General features: G+C 44.6%; 1 protein-coding gene across 2 annotated transcripts in view; it reads left to right on the top strand.

Moving 5' to 3' along the window:
- The window catches only part of zfhx4 (zinc finger homeobox 4), a 69129-nt gene that overhangs the window by 46394 nt on the left and 4487 nt on the right, over positions 1 to 18248 (top strand). For both annotated transcript variants that reach the window (XM_088363362.1, XM_088363361.1), the window contains exons 7-11: positions 5329 to 5427; positions 10631 to 10764; positions 11744 to 11944; positions 12189 to 12306; positions 12422 to 17791. In XM_088363362.1, the coding sequence (XP_088219488.1) occupies positions 5329 to 5427; positions 10631 to 10764; positions 11744 to 11944; positions 12189 to 12306; positions 12422 to 17791 (5922 nt within the window). The remainder of the gene's footprint in view (positions 1 to 5328; positions 5428 to 10630; positions 10765 to 11743; positions 11945 to 12188; positions 12307 to 12421; positions 17792 to 18248) is intronic.

Consider the following 18248-nt stretch of genomic DNA (forward strand, 5'->3'; position numbering starts at 1 on the left):
AAAATAAACCCCTACACGACAAGAGCCACTCTGGGCAATTACAAATGATATCTGTCTTGCTGGTATGGCTGTTAACCAGTGTAGCGATGGATGTTCAGATTGGAGGAATAAATGGAGGGACAAATAGGATATATGTGGATGACTCGGTGTGTGAAAAGATTAAAACTAGATGGATAGATAGCTAAATGGATGGATGGATGGATAGAAGGACAAACGTGGCGGCGAGATCTTGTCGGGCTGATAGAGTCGGCCAGGTGTGCCGAGAAACAGCTGCTTTCTTCATTAGGATCATCTATCGATCTTGGACCCTCACTGTGTATGATCGTGTGTGTGTATGTGTGTCCTTGATAAGTGCTGGTAATAGAAGAGAATGAATTCTTATCACAGAGATGGGAACGCCATTAACCCTGGGCTCCTTGTGTGTTTTTGTCAGCGTTCCTCCCTCTTTTCATCCCTCCATCCATTGAACCTGACTGGGTCAACCTGGTGAGCTCGTGTGATATTTCCGCTGTGTGTGCCACCTCGTCGAGCAGGTGTTTATAATATGGGGGGGTGAATAAATATTGCACCGAGGTATCATAAAGGAGCGGGAAATAAAAGAAAATAGAGCTAAGATGAGAGAGAGGAGAGGAATTCTCTTTTCAGACGATTCCTAAATCTCCCGGTGAGCGTGTCGTGCCGCTCTTGCTCTTCTGCTTGGGGTGATCAAGGCTGCCAAAATGCAATATGGCTGTTGTGTAAGACGCAGGTATTTATGTGTGTGTGGAGGTGTATAGTTGGCGTGTCAGCATTGTTGTATAAGGCCAGGTGTTGCACCGCAGACGCCATATTGTTATCCCCTCTTTTGTATTTGGCATTAAAGAATCCTATACATTACCTCTCATTCATGCAGAATTGAAAGTGAACCTCCCCCCTCTCCTAACGAGCAACAACGGCTTATTTCTGTAGAAGCGAGGTTTTAATCTAGGTTATGTTTATTCAAATTCCTTTTTTTTTAGGAACATTAATACGTTTTGTTAGTTGCCCGCGAGACATCAGAGCGGGCAATTTGAGGGAAAATGAAATACAATATGGTGTCTCAGGAAGTCGTAATTGACAACAACAAAGCAAATTTGAAGCTGCTGATACGAGCATACCCTCTTCGCCCCCCCGTCTCCACACAAAACTAATTTTTCAGCGCATTCCGTCACTGACAGTCACACCAGGAGTGTGTTAAATGCTATTGTCTGACGCTCCAGGTTGAGCTGAAGCTAATTTTTTTATTTTGCTGGCGTAATATATTCTGCTGTTCTTAGGGTGTGTTTGAACGTGCGCATGGAAACACGTGTGTTTACATGTTAGCATGTGGGCTGTGGAACGCTACATTAAATACATGAAACTTTACGTGGGCGTAAATGTGTGCATGTGAAGGCTCCACATGTGTGTGAGTTATTCCCAGGCCCTGTTGTGCAGGAGCTGCGGCCCCTCTCTGCTGGGTTGATGTTTAGTATTTTAGACATGCTACATTAACAACATCTGGTTAAGATCTAAATGCTTGTTAAACGCGCTGAAATTGGGGGGGGAGGGAGAAAGGTACGGGGAGAATGGGCGGGGAGGGGTGTAAAAGGGAGAGTTGGGTAAATAAAGATTTGAGGGTGAGAGAACAGGAGGGAAGGAGATCAGTAAGTCTATAAGGTTATTACTCTGGCACGATTACCGCTGGCCCTCGACTGCATGTGTGTACGTGTGCGTGCGTGCGTGTGCGGGACAGTGTAGTGTTTCAAAGCTTTCCCCTTTAGAACCGGGAGGCCAAACTGGAGCCACGCGCACTGCACTGAAATGTGACATCACAGGGCCCCTCTTTGCATTTGTGCACTCTCACATGCAGTCTCACAAGGGACATGACCGGAGTTGTAAGAAGAAATCAAAATCAACATCAGCGATAAGTGGGGGAGACATGGTGGGCGTTAGTGCTGCAGTACTTCCTCATACTCTAGACACATGAACTATCTTTAATTTTATATTATTTTACAATTGGTATTAAGGTAGAAAGTTGTCATGTAAGTTTTGTATTTGCACTTTAAAACTTATGCACAACTTAACTGTGCAAACCTTTAAAGTGCATGATGTAAATCTTGAGTTATGTCCACACATTTTTCAATTCAGGCCTTCACATCTAGCGCGTTCAACAATACATCATTATTTTTCCCCATTACTACTTTCCAACTTCTATCACGACAGTGCTGATTTTAATGAAGCATTCTACAATAGCTCTGAATACAGTATATACTATATATATATATATATACATAAATATATATATACTCATATATATACACACACACGCACACACACACACACTGTGGTACCGTATAACCGTATAAACAAGTATATACATACACACATGTATAAGGTTTCCTCATTTTCTTCTTTAATGAGACCCTAAAGAAGCAAATTAGTGGCAACTTGGCCCGCACTAATGAATTCAGCCATTTTGGAGTCTCCGAGTCCTGTTTGTTGGCGTCTTATTTCTCTGTGGTTGTTGTGCTGTGCAACCGAGTCCTCCACCGGGCACATAATGACCCGGCATGGTGGTTATGGGCCCTTAGGGGGAGACAGAAGGGGGAGCGAGTGGTCTCAGAGCAGGTCATTATACAGCCAACGGAGACACAGATACGCACACACATACACATATACACACATACTATACAACCTCCATTGCATTCATCACCCATATGTCTATTCTTCTATTTTCTTTCCAAACATCTCTTTCTTGCTCTGAGTCCTCGTGCATCATTTTTACTTGTCATGGAAGTGGACTAGCAATCTTGAACTAATACTTAAAAATGAAGTTAACTAAATGTTTCTTTTGGTCATACATATGCAGGTAATAGAAAAAAAAATGTTTATCTTGCAGTAACATAAAATAAATGGAATGACATTTTCTGCCGATGAAGCCCAATTTTGCCAATCAGACGTCTGGAAAAGCAATTGCCATGGCTGCACACATTAAAAGGATTTTAGATATACATTTAAACAGTCCTACAATTTGTGTGGGGACAAAAGGCAGAACATTTTTGTTTTTAAAGATGTCCAAGGTTGCCCTTGAGGATTTCTTATTTATTCATGGCCACGGCCAGTGGTTCCAATTAATAGCTAAATGTAAAACCACGTCGGCTTGGGTGTGTTGCTGATCAAGAATCACTTAATTCTTCTTCCTCTTCTAACAGTTAAATATAGGCTGTCGTTGGTCGCCCGGGGTAATCGGACCCGGGCTGCGTGGTTAGAATCCAGCTCACCGGCCGGCTTTAATGTTCCGGCCGAGCCACATCAAAGGAGGATCTCGTCGGGCTGCCAAAATCCAAAATCACACTCACTGCCTGACCCACTGTGTGTGTGTGTGTGTGTGTGTGTTTGTATACGTCTTTGTGTATAATTGTGGGTGTGTGTGTGTGTCCGTGCATGTGCACGAGGCGATGGAAGGTGGCCGTGAAAGTTTTGCTCTGGTTGCGATTAAGTTGATCGTCAGTGATCTTTCACACTCACACACACACACACTTGCTTATGACAGCACACATGCAAACACATGCGGTCACTGTCTCACTCACTTGATCAATGGGGTACACACACACACACTCACACACACACACACATAGCATCGACACCATCATGTGGTGTGTAACTGTCAGGGTCAGTCAGAGGGCAGACACTGTGCTGATGTATTGAGAGAGCTTGTCTGGGAATGTCCTCAGCGTGGAAACGCATTCCCGTTTGCACACACACACACTTGCCACTGATCTAACCAATGCAAAGGGAGGTGGGGGTAAAAGAGCGAGAAAAAAAAAAACATTGATGAAGCCCAGATGATGGCCTTCTCCTTTCTTCTCATATTATCCCGTTCCTTCCTCTTTCTTCTCTTTGCAGTGTCTCTCGTTCTCTTGCGTTTACAGGTAGAGTGCCCCCTAGAGGATTTTTTACAAAGATGGATGCAGCAGCAGTTAGAAATGATTCACAATTCTCGATTTGTGTGCAATTGTCTATTTTCGCATGTCTTGTATTCAAAAGGGTTGATGATATCATGTTTCCGGGCTTGTCGTACAATCGCCAAAATGATTGTATGCGTCTTGCAAGCTGACCCCAGTGCACCTTTTTGTTGCACTGTTAATGTTGAATTTCATACAAATATGGAAAGACTATTTGATTTTAAAGTTGGACATTTTTGTTCAGGACATTCACAGCTTTTAAATGAAAACCGCTTTTCAAATTCCTTTTTTGTCACTCAACACACACACATGCACACGCACTATTTTGATTTTCTCATTTTGTGGCAGAGTAAGGCGGTTTACAGTGAAAGGAACCCTTTACCATACATTCCCTCCACCCCTCACACACACATTAAGAAGACATGACAGTTTTAATGCTTTTGCTTTTTTTTCTATTTATGTGAATTTGGTTTCGTGTATGTGTGCGTTTCAGTTTGTGTGATTTGACGCCTGGCTGCAAGTGTTTCACTTTGGGATTTTTATTCATTTGCTAGCTCTGAAATGGAGGAGGGCTTTGGATGTGGAGATGCACACGCACATGTATGTGTGTGTGCGGATGTGCATGTGTGTGTGTGTGTGCGTGAGCGAGCGTGCCCGCATGCCTGGTTATCTGGCCTCTCTCAGACTGCTCAAAATTCATTACAAAGTGACATCAGCCCAGCCGGAGACAAATGATGGCTGGATGAAAGGGAGCGCTGGAGCTCGGCTAGGATTAGTGTTAGCTTGTGCTGGCGACACATATACACACTTGCACACAAATGCACGTATACACACGCACGCACACACACACACACTGGCTTTAATCCACTGGCAGAACACTGCAGATACACAGAATTATCAAACAAGGGGCTGAACTCTCAGAGATGGCTAGGCTAATCTGCTAATAGTAGTAAGCATGCATATATATATATTTTTTTTTTATATATATATGTAAATATAGATTTTTTTTTCTTCAAGAAGAAGGATAAAGTCCGGTTACAAGAATTCCATATGCAGTTCACACGTGCTACATAATTTCACGTCATATTTGAAATGTCCTGCCCCTTCCGTCAGGCATTGGATGTTTTATGTTTCCCCCTCTAGAAGCGGCAGGCCAGGGCTATATTTAACAACGCACATGTTAAAGTATTTTTTCCTGTTGATACAGACTGTACAGTGAGTCAACTTGACTTATGTTGCTTGAGACGATAATTGTTTGGAACGCATGTAAACGCATCATTCAATGTGTCAGCTTCCTGTCAGTTTTAGCGCCGCTTCTTCTATGTTCAGAGCATCATGGGTAATTTAGCATTTGTTGCATTTTCAGAGGAGAACGCAGAGGATGGTGAGAGACCTCCTGGCTCTTCTTCCAGGCCCGCATCCAACCTCACTGACCGAGACTTGACTGACAGCAGAAGAACTGAGCGTGAGTACACACACGCACACACACACGGGCGTGCATTCACATGCATCTCCTAGTTTAAAGCATCCCATCTTTCTCAAGTGATCTTTCCCTCGCGTTCACTCAGGAGTAAGTTTTAAACGTGTGCGTAACATGTGAACGCCGCTGACTAGCCTCCATGTGACCCGCTTTAATTGTTTCCATCTGTCAGAAAGCGAGAGTGAGACAGAGAGAGAAGAAAGAGAGAGAGGAAAACAGAGAAAAAAGGAGAAGGACAAGTTGTGGTTATTACAAGGCAATGTCCAGGCCCCAGATTATTTTTTAATCAAATCAGTTTGCGTGCTTGTAATTTATAAGCGCCTTGCATTAATCTTTTCCCGTTCTTGTGCCCTCTCCGATGACATATTAATTTTTCATAAGCTCGGGATTAGATGGGGGGCTGGGTGAGGTGGCTGCTGTGTATGTTTTTCTAATATTGCATTTTGGCAATCACTATTTTTTTTTTTTTATGCCACCAACCCTTCATTTGATTTCTCTCGCTCAATCCATCTTTTAATTTCTAAGAATGACTCGGAGCAACGATATGCACATTCTGGCTGGTGGGGTTGGGTGGTCAGGGTAGCCCTGCCTTTGTTCGATGTGATTTACCCAAATAAGAATTCATGTGGTCGTTTATGTATGAGATGGAAATCCACTGCTGGGGATGAATATCACATGGCACCCCGCGCCTCCATTTCATCGGATGGAATTCTCTCTCTCCTTCCCTAATGTCTTCCCCTCCCACAATAACCGTGCAGACACCTTCCAAGTCCTCGCCTCCATTTATCTGAAAGTAACCCCCACTCCTCTCCTGCATCCTAGCATGCCATACCTTGCTCCATAATGTGAGGCTCAATGAGGCAGAAGGCGAGCCGAGTGAGGCTGGGGCCTATTAGTTTGGCTCGTCATCTATCTTTCAGCTCTATCTCTCTGACAGTCCTATCTGAGCGACTGGCGGGGGGGAAACCACCGTCCATGCGTTCGCCGTTGTATATTACTGCTAATGTCATTTAACACCACTGCGCACGTGCAAAAAAAGAACAAAGTGTATGTCTGTCTGTCTATCTATCCATCTATCCATCTACCCATCCCTCCCTCTCTCTGTTTCTCGCTCTCTTTCCCTCCCTCTTATCGCCATCTATCTCTCCAGCTATCTCTCTATCTCCCCATCACTCGCTCTATTTCTCTCTCTCCCTCTCTCCATTTCTCTATATTTCCATGTTTCTCTCCAGCTCTCTTTCTCTCACTATCACTATATCTCTCTCTTTATCTCTTTCTCTCTATCTCTATATCACCAGCTATCTCCCCTATCACTTTCTCTATTTCTCACCTCTCTCTCTCTCTCTCTCGCTGTATTTCTCGCATTTTCCCCCCTTTCTTTCCCCAACTTGAAGTCGTAGAATTTAGCGAGCCCTTCCTCAGCCTCCAGTGTGTGAGTGGCTTCAAATGTGTGTATGTGTGATTCCCAACGGAGGGGAGGGATTACAGTGTGGCCAAGTGAGCAGTCTGCTTCTTGCACACTTCATCTCCGAGACGCTTTAAACAAAGAGGGGGCATATAGTAGATGCAGAGGGGAAGAGGGAGATGGCAAAAAAAAAAGGGGGGGCCAGGAAAGGCAGAGTGGGCTTTTCCCCAGCTTCATTTACATTGTCTTTTTAAATCCCATGTCACTTTAGATTAATTATAATCCATGTTACATTCTCCATGCAAATGTCCCTGATGTGGATTACTTCCAGATAGCTTTGTGCTGTGTGAGTAGACGGCGCATGTCACCATGGCTCAAGGGCCTACTTCTTATAAATAACCAACTAAACAAAAGGCCCCAGCATGGAAATGAGCCTGTCCTGCGGTCCAAGGAAATTTGCAATTATCTACCTGCTTCAAATTAGTAAAACTATTACTCATTGCTCCCGCAGTCAAATTTATTACAAGCATACAAGTTTGGATTGTGTAGATAACAAAAAGGATTTTGCACACAAACCAGATTGGATTTTCATGTATTCCATGTTTTTTTATTTGCATCCATCTCGCAAATTGGAGATGAGGGCTCACTTGTTTTCAGTCTCTCTGAAATGAAATTAAAATAAATCAACGATATTAGCATGTTTAATGATAGGCCTGCAGCTATTCTGTGTTGTTGTTTTTTCTTAACCGCAGCTTGTTGTGTGTCATAGCCGATTTGTCAAATGTGACAAGGCCTTGTTCATATTCATCGCTCTTATCAGATGCAAGAGAAAAGAAAGCAAGTCATTCAAAAAAAAAAAAACTCCCGTAAATGGCAAGACAGTTGCTTTTTAACATTCTTTCCTCTCTCCTTCTACAACCCGCTGAGTACTTTGGTGGGAGTTTGGGGTTCACTGTGTGTTGTTGTAATGTTATCAAGTGACCAGGGTCAGCCTAATGCGTAACCCCAGAGCAAGAGACAAGTAAATCATGTCAACCGACCCTCCATGGCCCATTTTGGCCAGCTCCCCCTTGTAGATTTACTGCTTCATAACCTTAGCCAGTCTGCCAGGACTCAGCAGTGCTAAATTGAATACTAAATCCAAGCTGCCGCCACCCAGCCTGCTTCCGTTTAAGTTGTGGAGCCTTTCGTCTTTTCATGACATTGTCGGGAATGAGCTCTAATTGCTCAGTCGCTCGCGCAAGGTCAGAGTAGGTTAAGTTTGTGCGAAATGAAAAAGTTTTTTGTCGCAAACAATCACATTATATTCTTAATAGAAAGTGAGGCTCCATGTTGATACTTCCGTCAGAGAGCCGTATTTGATCAACGACAGTATTATGGTTGATTATTGTCCAAATTTGGCCGTGTTGATTTTTGCAAAAATTTAAGATAGTCTGAAAAAGAAGGTATATAATACTTACTTTAAGGCTAGATGCAGTTTTATTGAAAAGACAATCTCACATGCTTCTCTTTTTCCACTCTCCCACTCTCCCTCCCTCCCTCCCTCCACTGCTTTTTACTTCACTCCATCTGCGACCGCACTTGCTTTGTAAGTGCGCATCCGTGACACCCTAAACACCACTGACAGTTGCAAATAAAGATGGGTGGCGAGTGTGCTGCGCTCTCCCCCCCTGAAATGCAAAAGGGGGGCGAGTGTCATAAATCTCCTTTTGATTCATCTAATCAAGCCAGGTCCTGCTGCATGCAGACATTTGTCATTGGTGGCGTGTGGGAGGGGTGGCTCGCAGTGGTTACGGGGTGTCAGGTTTATTCGGCCCCTCCGCTTCACTGGCCTGCAGCTGGTGGAGTCCACATGAGGATGGAGGGATGGTGGACGGCAAAGAAGAGGGAGGAGGGGAAAAGTGCAGTCATTAAGTGTTAGGATGCAGACAAAGGAAAACGAGGGGGGTGGTTGCCATCTTCTGGATCCCGCTCACCCCCATTATTATTTTTTAATGATTCTTGCCATGCAGACTTTGAGAGCAAGAAGCAGCAAATGGATATTTGATTTTCTCCCATAAAATCATCGCTGCTATTTGAATTGTGCTTTTACCCCATTGTGCACAATTGGGCTTCAGGTATGTTTGAAGGACACTCGATTTTAGAAGGCATTTCTCCAAACGGCTTCATTATGCACCGGCAGGGCTCGCCATTTAAATCTCCTAAGTGGCCAGAGAGAGATCGGCTCTCTCGGCATTCAAGGTTAGACCGACTCTTTTTCTTGATGAAAGTACCGAGACAAATCGACATCAAAAACAGACGCACAACCAAGCGTGCGGCCATTACACCAACATTTGCGTTCGCTCTGACAGTAATCAATGGTGATGTGTGGCCTCGCTCCCGTCCGCCATGTAAATGTGTTTGCGGGCTCTTGTCTGACAATCGCCTCATCTCCACTCGCAAGAATGCAATTTAGTTGCAAATTGACTGAAAGACGGAGGCAAAAATTGAAAGTTGAAATTAGAATTGCTCATAATGAATTGGAGAGGTTGGGCGCTAGAGAGCCGAAAGGTCAGCTTATATGATGGCTGCAATAAAGTGGCGCAGGAGGCCTGTCATGGAAGACAATGTACACGCATACATGCACAGCAACACGCATGTAAGCCCTGCAGGGGCCCTGGCAAGCGGCGCAAGACAAGATTACCTTGCTATTCTGAGCTGCGGTCCAATTTTCGGATGTTCTTGGAAATTCACATTGTGCCCTTGTGTGCGTGCCCCCCCCCCCTTTTTTTTTCTTCCTCCCCCCTTTCTCTCTTGTCACTTCCCTTGACAGGCCAATATTTCAGGCTCCAGATATAGGGGATTACAAATAAAATAAGTGGAACGCCTACTTAATGCAACAGAATTAAAATGCATGAACGGGCCAGAGGAATTGATATGCACCCAATAAAAACATGAGCATGGAATAATATGAAATGTATTTTTTCCTTCTTCTCTCCACGTATCAGCGCTTTGATTCCCCCCCTTTTTTCCCTTTGTGCATCTAGCGTGAAGCGTTGATTCGCAAGAGTGAGGCTCGCATATTGCCTTGAGTGACCAGGCATGGGAGGGGTTTGTGGATGATGACTTGGGGAGGGGGGGGGGTCTGATGCCGGGTCTTTGTTTTGCACCAGCTGTGTTGAGCTGCAGTGCCTTGTATGTGAGGATGAAGCTAATGAAAGATTTATCACTAAATACAACCAGAGGCTGATCTCCCCATACAGGGCGCTGTTTGTTAACGTCATACACACTTACACATGCACGTACAAATTGACACACGCACTACTGTACCACCAGCCGTGACCAACGCCCCCCCCCCCAAAAAAATGTTGCATCTTGTGCAGACAGAGGCACAGTTGAAGCAGCTGGGGAAATGTATATGATCTAATGAAGTGTATAATATTACCATAACATTTAATGTATGTCGTGCTGTGATAATGAGTCTGCCTGAGTTTTCTCCATTTCACATGGCCTCAAGGCAGGAAGTGTGTGCGTTAGGGGTATGCATGAGTTATGCAGCCCGTGCCTGTAAGCTTAAATTGCGTCGGTGTCAAAGCTTTTAAATGATCACCTATACGTCTCCTTGAAATGTCTTTGTATCCACAGTACATGAAGACATCATAGATTGAGTATCATTGCTTTCTGTAAAATGAAAAACAAATGGACAAAATATTTTCGAATAATGTTTATCATTTTGAACAGTTCCAGGTTTGTTTCATGACTCATGCTTTATTTAAAATGATTTTTTTCTCTTCCCCATTTAAGGAGTGAATGCCACATCCAAAGAATCGAGTGGACAGAACACAGCGGTGAAACATTCACTCCAGCCCGATCAACAAATTGAAAGTCCACCCAAAAGACCCAAATCTGTTGAAGCGAGGAGCTCTACCGCTGAGCAGGTACGGCTTTGCAGAATCTTTCAGTTGTGTGACACAAGTTGAACTATGTTGGAAAAATCCCCAGGCGGTGTGAAGGTTTGATGTAGCTCATCCTCAAAATGTTTGAGGTGCACTGAGAGATTTGTTACTGTTTTCAAAGGCAACACAACTGCAGGCTTATTTGTGTCTGCTAAACCATATTGATGTCTGACTGAGTTTTTTTATTTTTCAGGATAGCTGACTGTATTAAAACATACTATTTAATAAAGATGACTATACATCCAATATTTCTACCTGTGAAGTGATTGAGGCAAACTAGTCACTCTGGTTTCAATGCCGTTGGTTGTGTAGTAGCTGACTTTCACGCTGTTGAAGTGAGATCAATTCCCACTCCATTCACAACCCTTGTTATTGACTGCCAATCAATTCCGAGTATTGTCTGCCTTTCACCCAGTCAGTTGGGATACACTCCAACTCCTGCCTTGACCCTGAACAGAATAAACAGTACAGAAAATAAAAAGATGGTAAGCTTCATTTTTTGGGAAAGGGTTAAACACCTCCATTCCCTCCTTGGTGGAGCTTTTTTTAATATCAGGAAAGTCATCATCTTCTGAAATAGAATACCTATACTCATCTTGTGGCGCCCCAGTTTGCATCTCTTTAAAAAATGTATTTATAAATTAGATTATGGAGTATTAGCTCGTCTGGGTCCTATAAGGGTGGAAGACTTTGTCATTTCAGAAATGGATTCTATTAAGACAGGTGGTAGAGTGGCAGCTATGTTCCGCGTACTCTCAGTAATGAGTGCCTGGTGACGTAGCTTGGGACACTACACAACTTTAAAACATGGTAATAGAGGTATGGAGATTCCATGTCCCAGATGCCTGAGCATTTTAACCCATTGCAGTTCTTAAGATCTCCAGCCATCTTATTAATGGGTTCATCTGGCTGGTTTACATGCGAATATAGTAATTAAAACCACCAAATTCTTTTCTTCTAGGTTCAGCAGTGTCCCTATTGCAACTTCAGCAGTAAAGATGCCAACCGTATGCAGCTTCACGTTATGTCCCAGCATTCCATGCAGCCGGTGATCCGCTGCCCACTATGTCAGGATGTCCTCAGCAACAAGATTCACCTGCAGCTGCATCTCACCCACCTTCACAGTGTGGCACCTGACTGTGTTGAAAAGCTCATTATGACGGTAAGTAAAGCCTGTGTGCATGTGTCCATGTAATTGCCTGTAATTGCATGCCATAATTTCATCACAAAGACAAAGTGACCCCGCTGTCCTCATTGGCAATTACAAAAGTTTTACGGCACATTTGTCTTTGAAACTATTGTCCTCACGGTCAGAAATTGGAGCTGACCCTTCCTTGTCATTTAACATTTGACGCTGTCCATTTTGAAGCTGTCGTAATGAAAGAGAAACTATTTGCTCTTGATAGGTTGTTGGACCTGATACAACAGGCTCAAATAGTTCTATTCATCCACAAATTGGACAAGACAAGGGATTGACTTCCATCGATTCATCAGCATCTCTCGATCAATCTGGAAAATCACAAGGTAAACAACACTTCAAATACTGTATGTTGGTCTGACCAATATTTTTAATCACATCATCTGTGCATAGGTCTTCAATTCCGAATTAACACCTTTAAATTGTGTTGTCTCCTTGAAGGAAACACTTCAAAAGATGAATCGGCAAGTCAAGATAAGAATGAATCAGACCTCCAAGGTGAGGAAATGAAGCCCCCAAAGGAGGCCTCAGAGGCTCCAGACTGGAGAAGAACAAGCGGGTTAGGGCATGACAGCAAGTCCCCTGATACGCTTCAGGATCATCTCAGTGAACTCCAGAGGCTCCAACAGCAGCAGCAGCAACTGTCAGTGTCTGATCGCCATGTCTACAAGTATCGTTGCAATCACTGCAGTCTGGCATTCAAGACAATGCAGAAGCTCCAGATACATTCCCAGTACCATGCCATCAGAGCAGCCACTATGTGCAGCCTTTGCCAGCGTAGTTTCAGGACATTCCTGGCCCTCAGGAAGCATTTAGAGAATGGACATCCTGAACTAACTGAGGGTGAAGTGCAGCAGCTGATTGGAAATCTCCCTCTGAATGGCGATATCACTGAGAGTGAAGCCAGGGCTTTGGAGGAAGCTCAGGCATTTGAGCATGACTTGGACAAGGATGATGAAATGGATCAGGAAGAAAAACCCAGTCCTACCGGAAGTGACAGCAGCTCTCTGATAGATGACATGGGAGCAGAACCAAAACGGACCTTGCCATTTAGGAAGGGGCCAAACTTTACGATGGAGAAATTTTTAGATCCTTCAAGACCTTACAAGTGCACAGTATGTAAGGAGTCTTTCACTCAGAAGAATATTTTATTAGTCCACTATAATTCAGTATCCCATCTGCACAAGTTGAAAAAAGTCCTTCAAGAGGCATCAAGCCCAGTTCCCCAAGAAACAAGCAGCAACATTGACAACAAACCATTCAAATGCAATATTTGCAATGTTGCATATAGCCAAAGTTCAACACTAGAGATTCACATGAGGTCCGTACTCCATCAGACTAAAGCTCGGACGGCCAAATCTGAAATGAGCAGTAATAGCAGCGGCACTAGTGGTCCAGTGCCGGCAAAAAGTCCTGCTCCAAGCACACAAGGGAACAACAGCAACACAGACTCGGCTCCAAGTGGAGCAACATCTGCTCATAAAGAAAATACTGTGGAACCCAAAGACACTAATACCAACAGCAACACCAAACAAGCTAGCGACCATGCGTCAGCGCAGTCAAGCAGCCACCAGTCGGCCCAGTCCTCAGCGCAACTGCAAATGCAACTTCAACATGAACTGCAGCAGCAGGCTGCTTTCTTCCAGCCTCAATTTCTCAACCCAGCTTTCTTTCCTCATTTCCCAATGACCCCAGAAGCATTGCTGCAATTTCAACAACCGCAATTCTTATTCCCCTTCTACATCCCAGGAGCAGAGTTCAATCTAAGTCCGGAACTTGCTCTGCATTCAGCTGCAGCTTTTGGAATGCCAGGTCTTACGGGATCCTTCCTAGAAGATTTGAAGCAGCAGATGCAACAGCAGCATCAACTGCAACAGGCTCAACAACAACAACAGCAGCAGCAGCAGCAGCAGCAAGTCTCTCAGACACAGTCACAGATTCAGCAGCAGAAGAACCAACAAATCCTAAACCAAAAACCCAAAATGGAGCCCACCAATGCATCCATTTCAGATATCCAAATGTCAAAAGAGGCAGAAGACCACCTTGAAAAACAAGACAGAGCAAAGTTGGAAAACGGATGTGACGCTTTAATGGATGGGGCAAAAGATATTAAGAAGTCCAAATTCTCTGAACCATTGATTCCTCCTCCTCGTATTGTGTCAGGAGCTAGGGGTAATGCAGCCAAAGCACTGTTGGAGAATTTTGGATTCGAACTGGTCATCCAGTACAATGAAAATAGACAGAAGAACCAAAAGAAAAATAAAGATGGAAATGAACAAATGGATATGAACACTGATAAGCTTGAGTGTGGAATGTGCGGAAAGCTCTTCTCCAATATGCTTATTCTCAAAAGCCACCAAGAGCATGTGCACAGTCAATTTTTCCCATATGTAGAACTTGAAAAGTTTGCTCAGCAGTACAGAGAGGCCTATGACAAACTCTACCCAATTAACCCTGCTTCACCCGAAACGCCACCGCCTCCACCGCCACCTCCACCACCTCCACCTCCGCCTCCTCCTGTGAGTGCCCCGGTGACAACACCTCCATCGACTTCAACGTCAATGAGCAAGCCGCAAACGCCGACACCATCGCCAGTTTCTGTCTCCCATCAGACCTCCCACCAAAGTACTCACCAGACATCACCACTGCAGCCACCACACCCTCCCCCAACACCCACTGCTCCTCCTGCACCTCCCCAAGTGCAACTTCCTGTTCCTTTGGATCTGCCCCTTTTCCCACCGCTCATGATGCAATCTGTTCAGCACCCAGGATTGCCCCCTCAATTGGCCCTCCAGCTGCCCACTATGGATTCTCTCTCCACCGACCTTACGCAACTCTGCCAGCAACAATTGGGGCTCGATCCGAACTTCCTCCGCCAGTCCCAGTTTAAGCGACCGCGAACTCGAATAACTGATGACCAGTTAAAAATCCTCCGTGCCAACTTTGACATCAACAATTCCCCCAATGAAGAGCAAATTCAGGAGATGTCAGAGAAGTCTGGTTTGCCTCAGAAGGTCATAAAGCACTGGTTCCGTAACACCCTCTTCAAAGAGAGGCAGCGAAGCAAAGACTCCCCCTACAATTTTAATATTCCTCCCATTACTACTTTGGATGACATCCGGATCGAGACTCAGCTAAACAGTCACGAATACTACAGGACTGAGTCAACTATCAACAAGAGGTCTTCCAGAACCAGATTCACAGATTACCAATTGAGGGTTCTTCAAGATTTCTTTGATACCAATGCCTATCCTAAGGATGATGAAATTGAGCAACTTTCCACCGTCCTTAATCTACCAACACGAGTCATTGTTGTGTGGTTCCAGAATGCACGTCAGAAAGCCCGTAAGACCTACGAGAACCAGGCCGATTCTAAAGATAGTGAGAAAAAAGAGCTGACGAATGAACGTTACATCAGAACTAGCAACATGCAGTACCAGTGTAAGAAGTGCAACATTGTTTTCCCACGCATCTTTGACCTGATCACTCACCAGAAGAAGCTGTGCTACAAGGACGAAGATGAGGAAGGCAATGAGGAAAACCAATGTGAAGAATACGCAGATGATCAATTTCCAATTAGAATGAGCCAGCAATCTTTAGAGCCACCCAAACATTCCCAGGGTACTGCTACCAGCTCTGGCTCAAGCTCCCCTGTGATGGCCTCTCCTCGTGCCAGCATTGGAAAAGCCTCTCCTAAACCAGATTTTGAACCTCGTTCTGAAAGTGACCCAATTAAAACTGAGACCGCACCCTCACCGGTTGTCAAATCACTACCAGAACCGAGGCCATCTAAAGCTTGCACACCTCAACCACCCCCTCAGAAGGTTGCCCAGCCCCCAATGTCGAGACCGCATTCCCAGCCACAGGCAGCCACAGTGCCCTCTAGTCCTCTCTCCCTGGCCCTTTCCTCCCTCACAAACAGCCTCCCACACCAGATGCTTCAATACCAGTGTGACCAGTGTAAGATTGCATTCCCTACAGTGGAGCTCTGGCAGGAACATCAACACATGCATTTCTTGGCAGCCCAGAACCAATTTCTGCACTCGCAGTTCCTGGAAAGACCTATCGACATGCCTTATATGATATTTGACCCAAACAACCCGCTAATGGCTAGCCAGCTATTATCCGGAGGCCTCTCCCAAATCTCTTCACAAGGTGGTTCTGGTTTGACCTCTGCTGCAGGGTCAGCATCAATGAAGAGAAAATTGGATGAGAAGGACGAATGCGTCAATGATAAAGATGGCGGAAACAGTAGTGAAGAACAACACCGTGATAAGCGCCTGAGAACTACTATCACACCTGAACAACTTGAGGTCCTTTATGACAAATACCTGATTGATTCCAATCCAACGAGAAAAATGTTGGATCACATTGCAAGAGAGGTGGGCTTGAAAAAGAGAGTGGTCCAAGTTTGGTTCCAAAACACTCGCGCTCGAGAGAGAAAGGGTCAGTTTCGAGCCATCGGACCCACCCAGTCCCACAAAAAATGCCCTTTTTGCAGGGCATTGTTCAAAGCCAAGTCAGCTCTAGATAGTCACATACGATCTCGACACTGGCATGAGGCAAAGCAGGCAGGCTTTAGTTTGCCACCGAGTCCAATGATGAATCAAGACAATGACAGAGGTGATAGCCCAAAGTATAATTTCTTTGACTTCTCACAGCTGCCTACCAAGACCGAGCCAAATGACTACGAGTTGCCTACTGCGTCATCAACCCCAGTAAAACCATCTGAAGCTCAATTAAAAAACTTCTTAAGCCCTTCATCATTAAAAGCTGAAAACTGTGATGAAACTGATGGGCCTAATGTTAACTCAGCAGATCTGTCATCGTACGATCTTAGCAAGATGGACTTTGATGAGACGTCCTCAATTAATACTGCCATTAGCGATGCTACAACTGGAGACGAGGGCAACAACAACGAGGTTGAAAGCTTCACAGCTAACGGAGGGGACAAGTTGACTGACAACAAGGGTGGCATGGTGTCAAGTTCTGATGGTGGCAGTGATCGATTCCAATTCAGTATGGTGAGCCCTGCCCTCAGTTTCTCCGGAAAAGACTGTGACTCCTACTATAGCTCCCGAGATGATGACCTGGATGATCTCGACAGGAGTGAATCGTCAAGCCTTACTGATCCCAGTTCTCCGAGTCCATTTGGGGCAGGTAACCCCTTCAAGTCTGGTAAAGGCACCAATGCTGGAGATAGGCCAGGTCATAAAAGATTCAGAACGCAGATGAGTAACCTGCAACTCAAAGTCCTCAAAGCCTGTTTTAGTGATTACCGCACTCCTACAATGCAAGAGTGTGAGATGCTGGGCAATGAGATTGGACTTCCCAAGCGTGTTGTCCAAGTGTGGTTCCAGAATGCCCGAGCTAAAGAAAAGAAATTCAAGATCAACATTGGAAAGCCATTCATAATAAGTCAGAACTCCCCAGATGGACCGAGGCCAGAGTGCACTTTGTGTGGTATAAAGTACACTCCGCGAATGTCCATCCGAGACCACATCTTCTCCAAGCAGCACATCACCAAAGTGCAAGAAACCCTGGGCAACCAGGTGGATAGGGAAAAAGACTACCTAGCACCAACCACTGTCCGACAGCTGATGGCCCAGCAAGAGCTGGATCGCATGAAGAAAGCCGGTGAAGGACTCACTCTGCCTGGCCAGCAGCAACAGACAGCAGTGGACAACAGTACCGCACTTCATGGCCTTAGCCTGCCCTCAGGCTACCCGGGGATCTCTGGCCTTCCGCCAGTGCTACTTCCTGGAGTCAACGGGCCATCGTCACTTCCTGTTTTCCCACCCAACACACCTGGTGAGTTAGTATGACAAACCATGACAAAATAGACTCGAAGCTTTATGAACTGATCTTGATCATGCACTGTTTTATCCTCCCGATACTGCTGTTTATTCTGTACCGCAGTGGTGTTAGTAAGAAAAGTCCTATTTTTAAATACAATTTTGAAATTACAAATGGTTGGTAAAATGCATGCATGATTTTCATCATCGGAGTTGAATTGGTAATGAGATTTTTGTACAACAAATGTATATTTATCATGGCTTTCTTTCATTTGTTTTCATTTCCTAATGATTGGTTGAGCATATTTATAGTATTATATGAAGACTGACTGCTGTTGTCTTAAAGCACATGTGACAGTTTTGATCCATAACAAAATCTGAATAAGAGGTTTAAAAAAGAGAGAAATGAAGTAGTAACTTTACATCAAATTTCCCCAATTTGTGATTGAATATCTAAATATTGAATATTTCCA

This window comes from Syngnathus floridae, chromosome 20 (genome assembly GCF_059516105.1).
Source record: "Syngnathus floridae isolate MCC-2025c chromosome 20, RoL_Sflo_1.0, whole genome shotgun sequence".
Lineage (NCBI taxonomy): Eukaryota > Metazoa > Chordata > Actinopteri > Syngnathiformes > Syngnathidae > Syngnathus > Syngnathus floridae.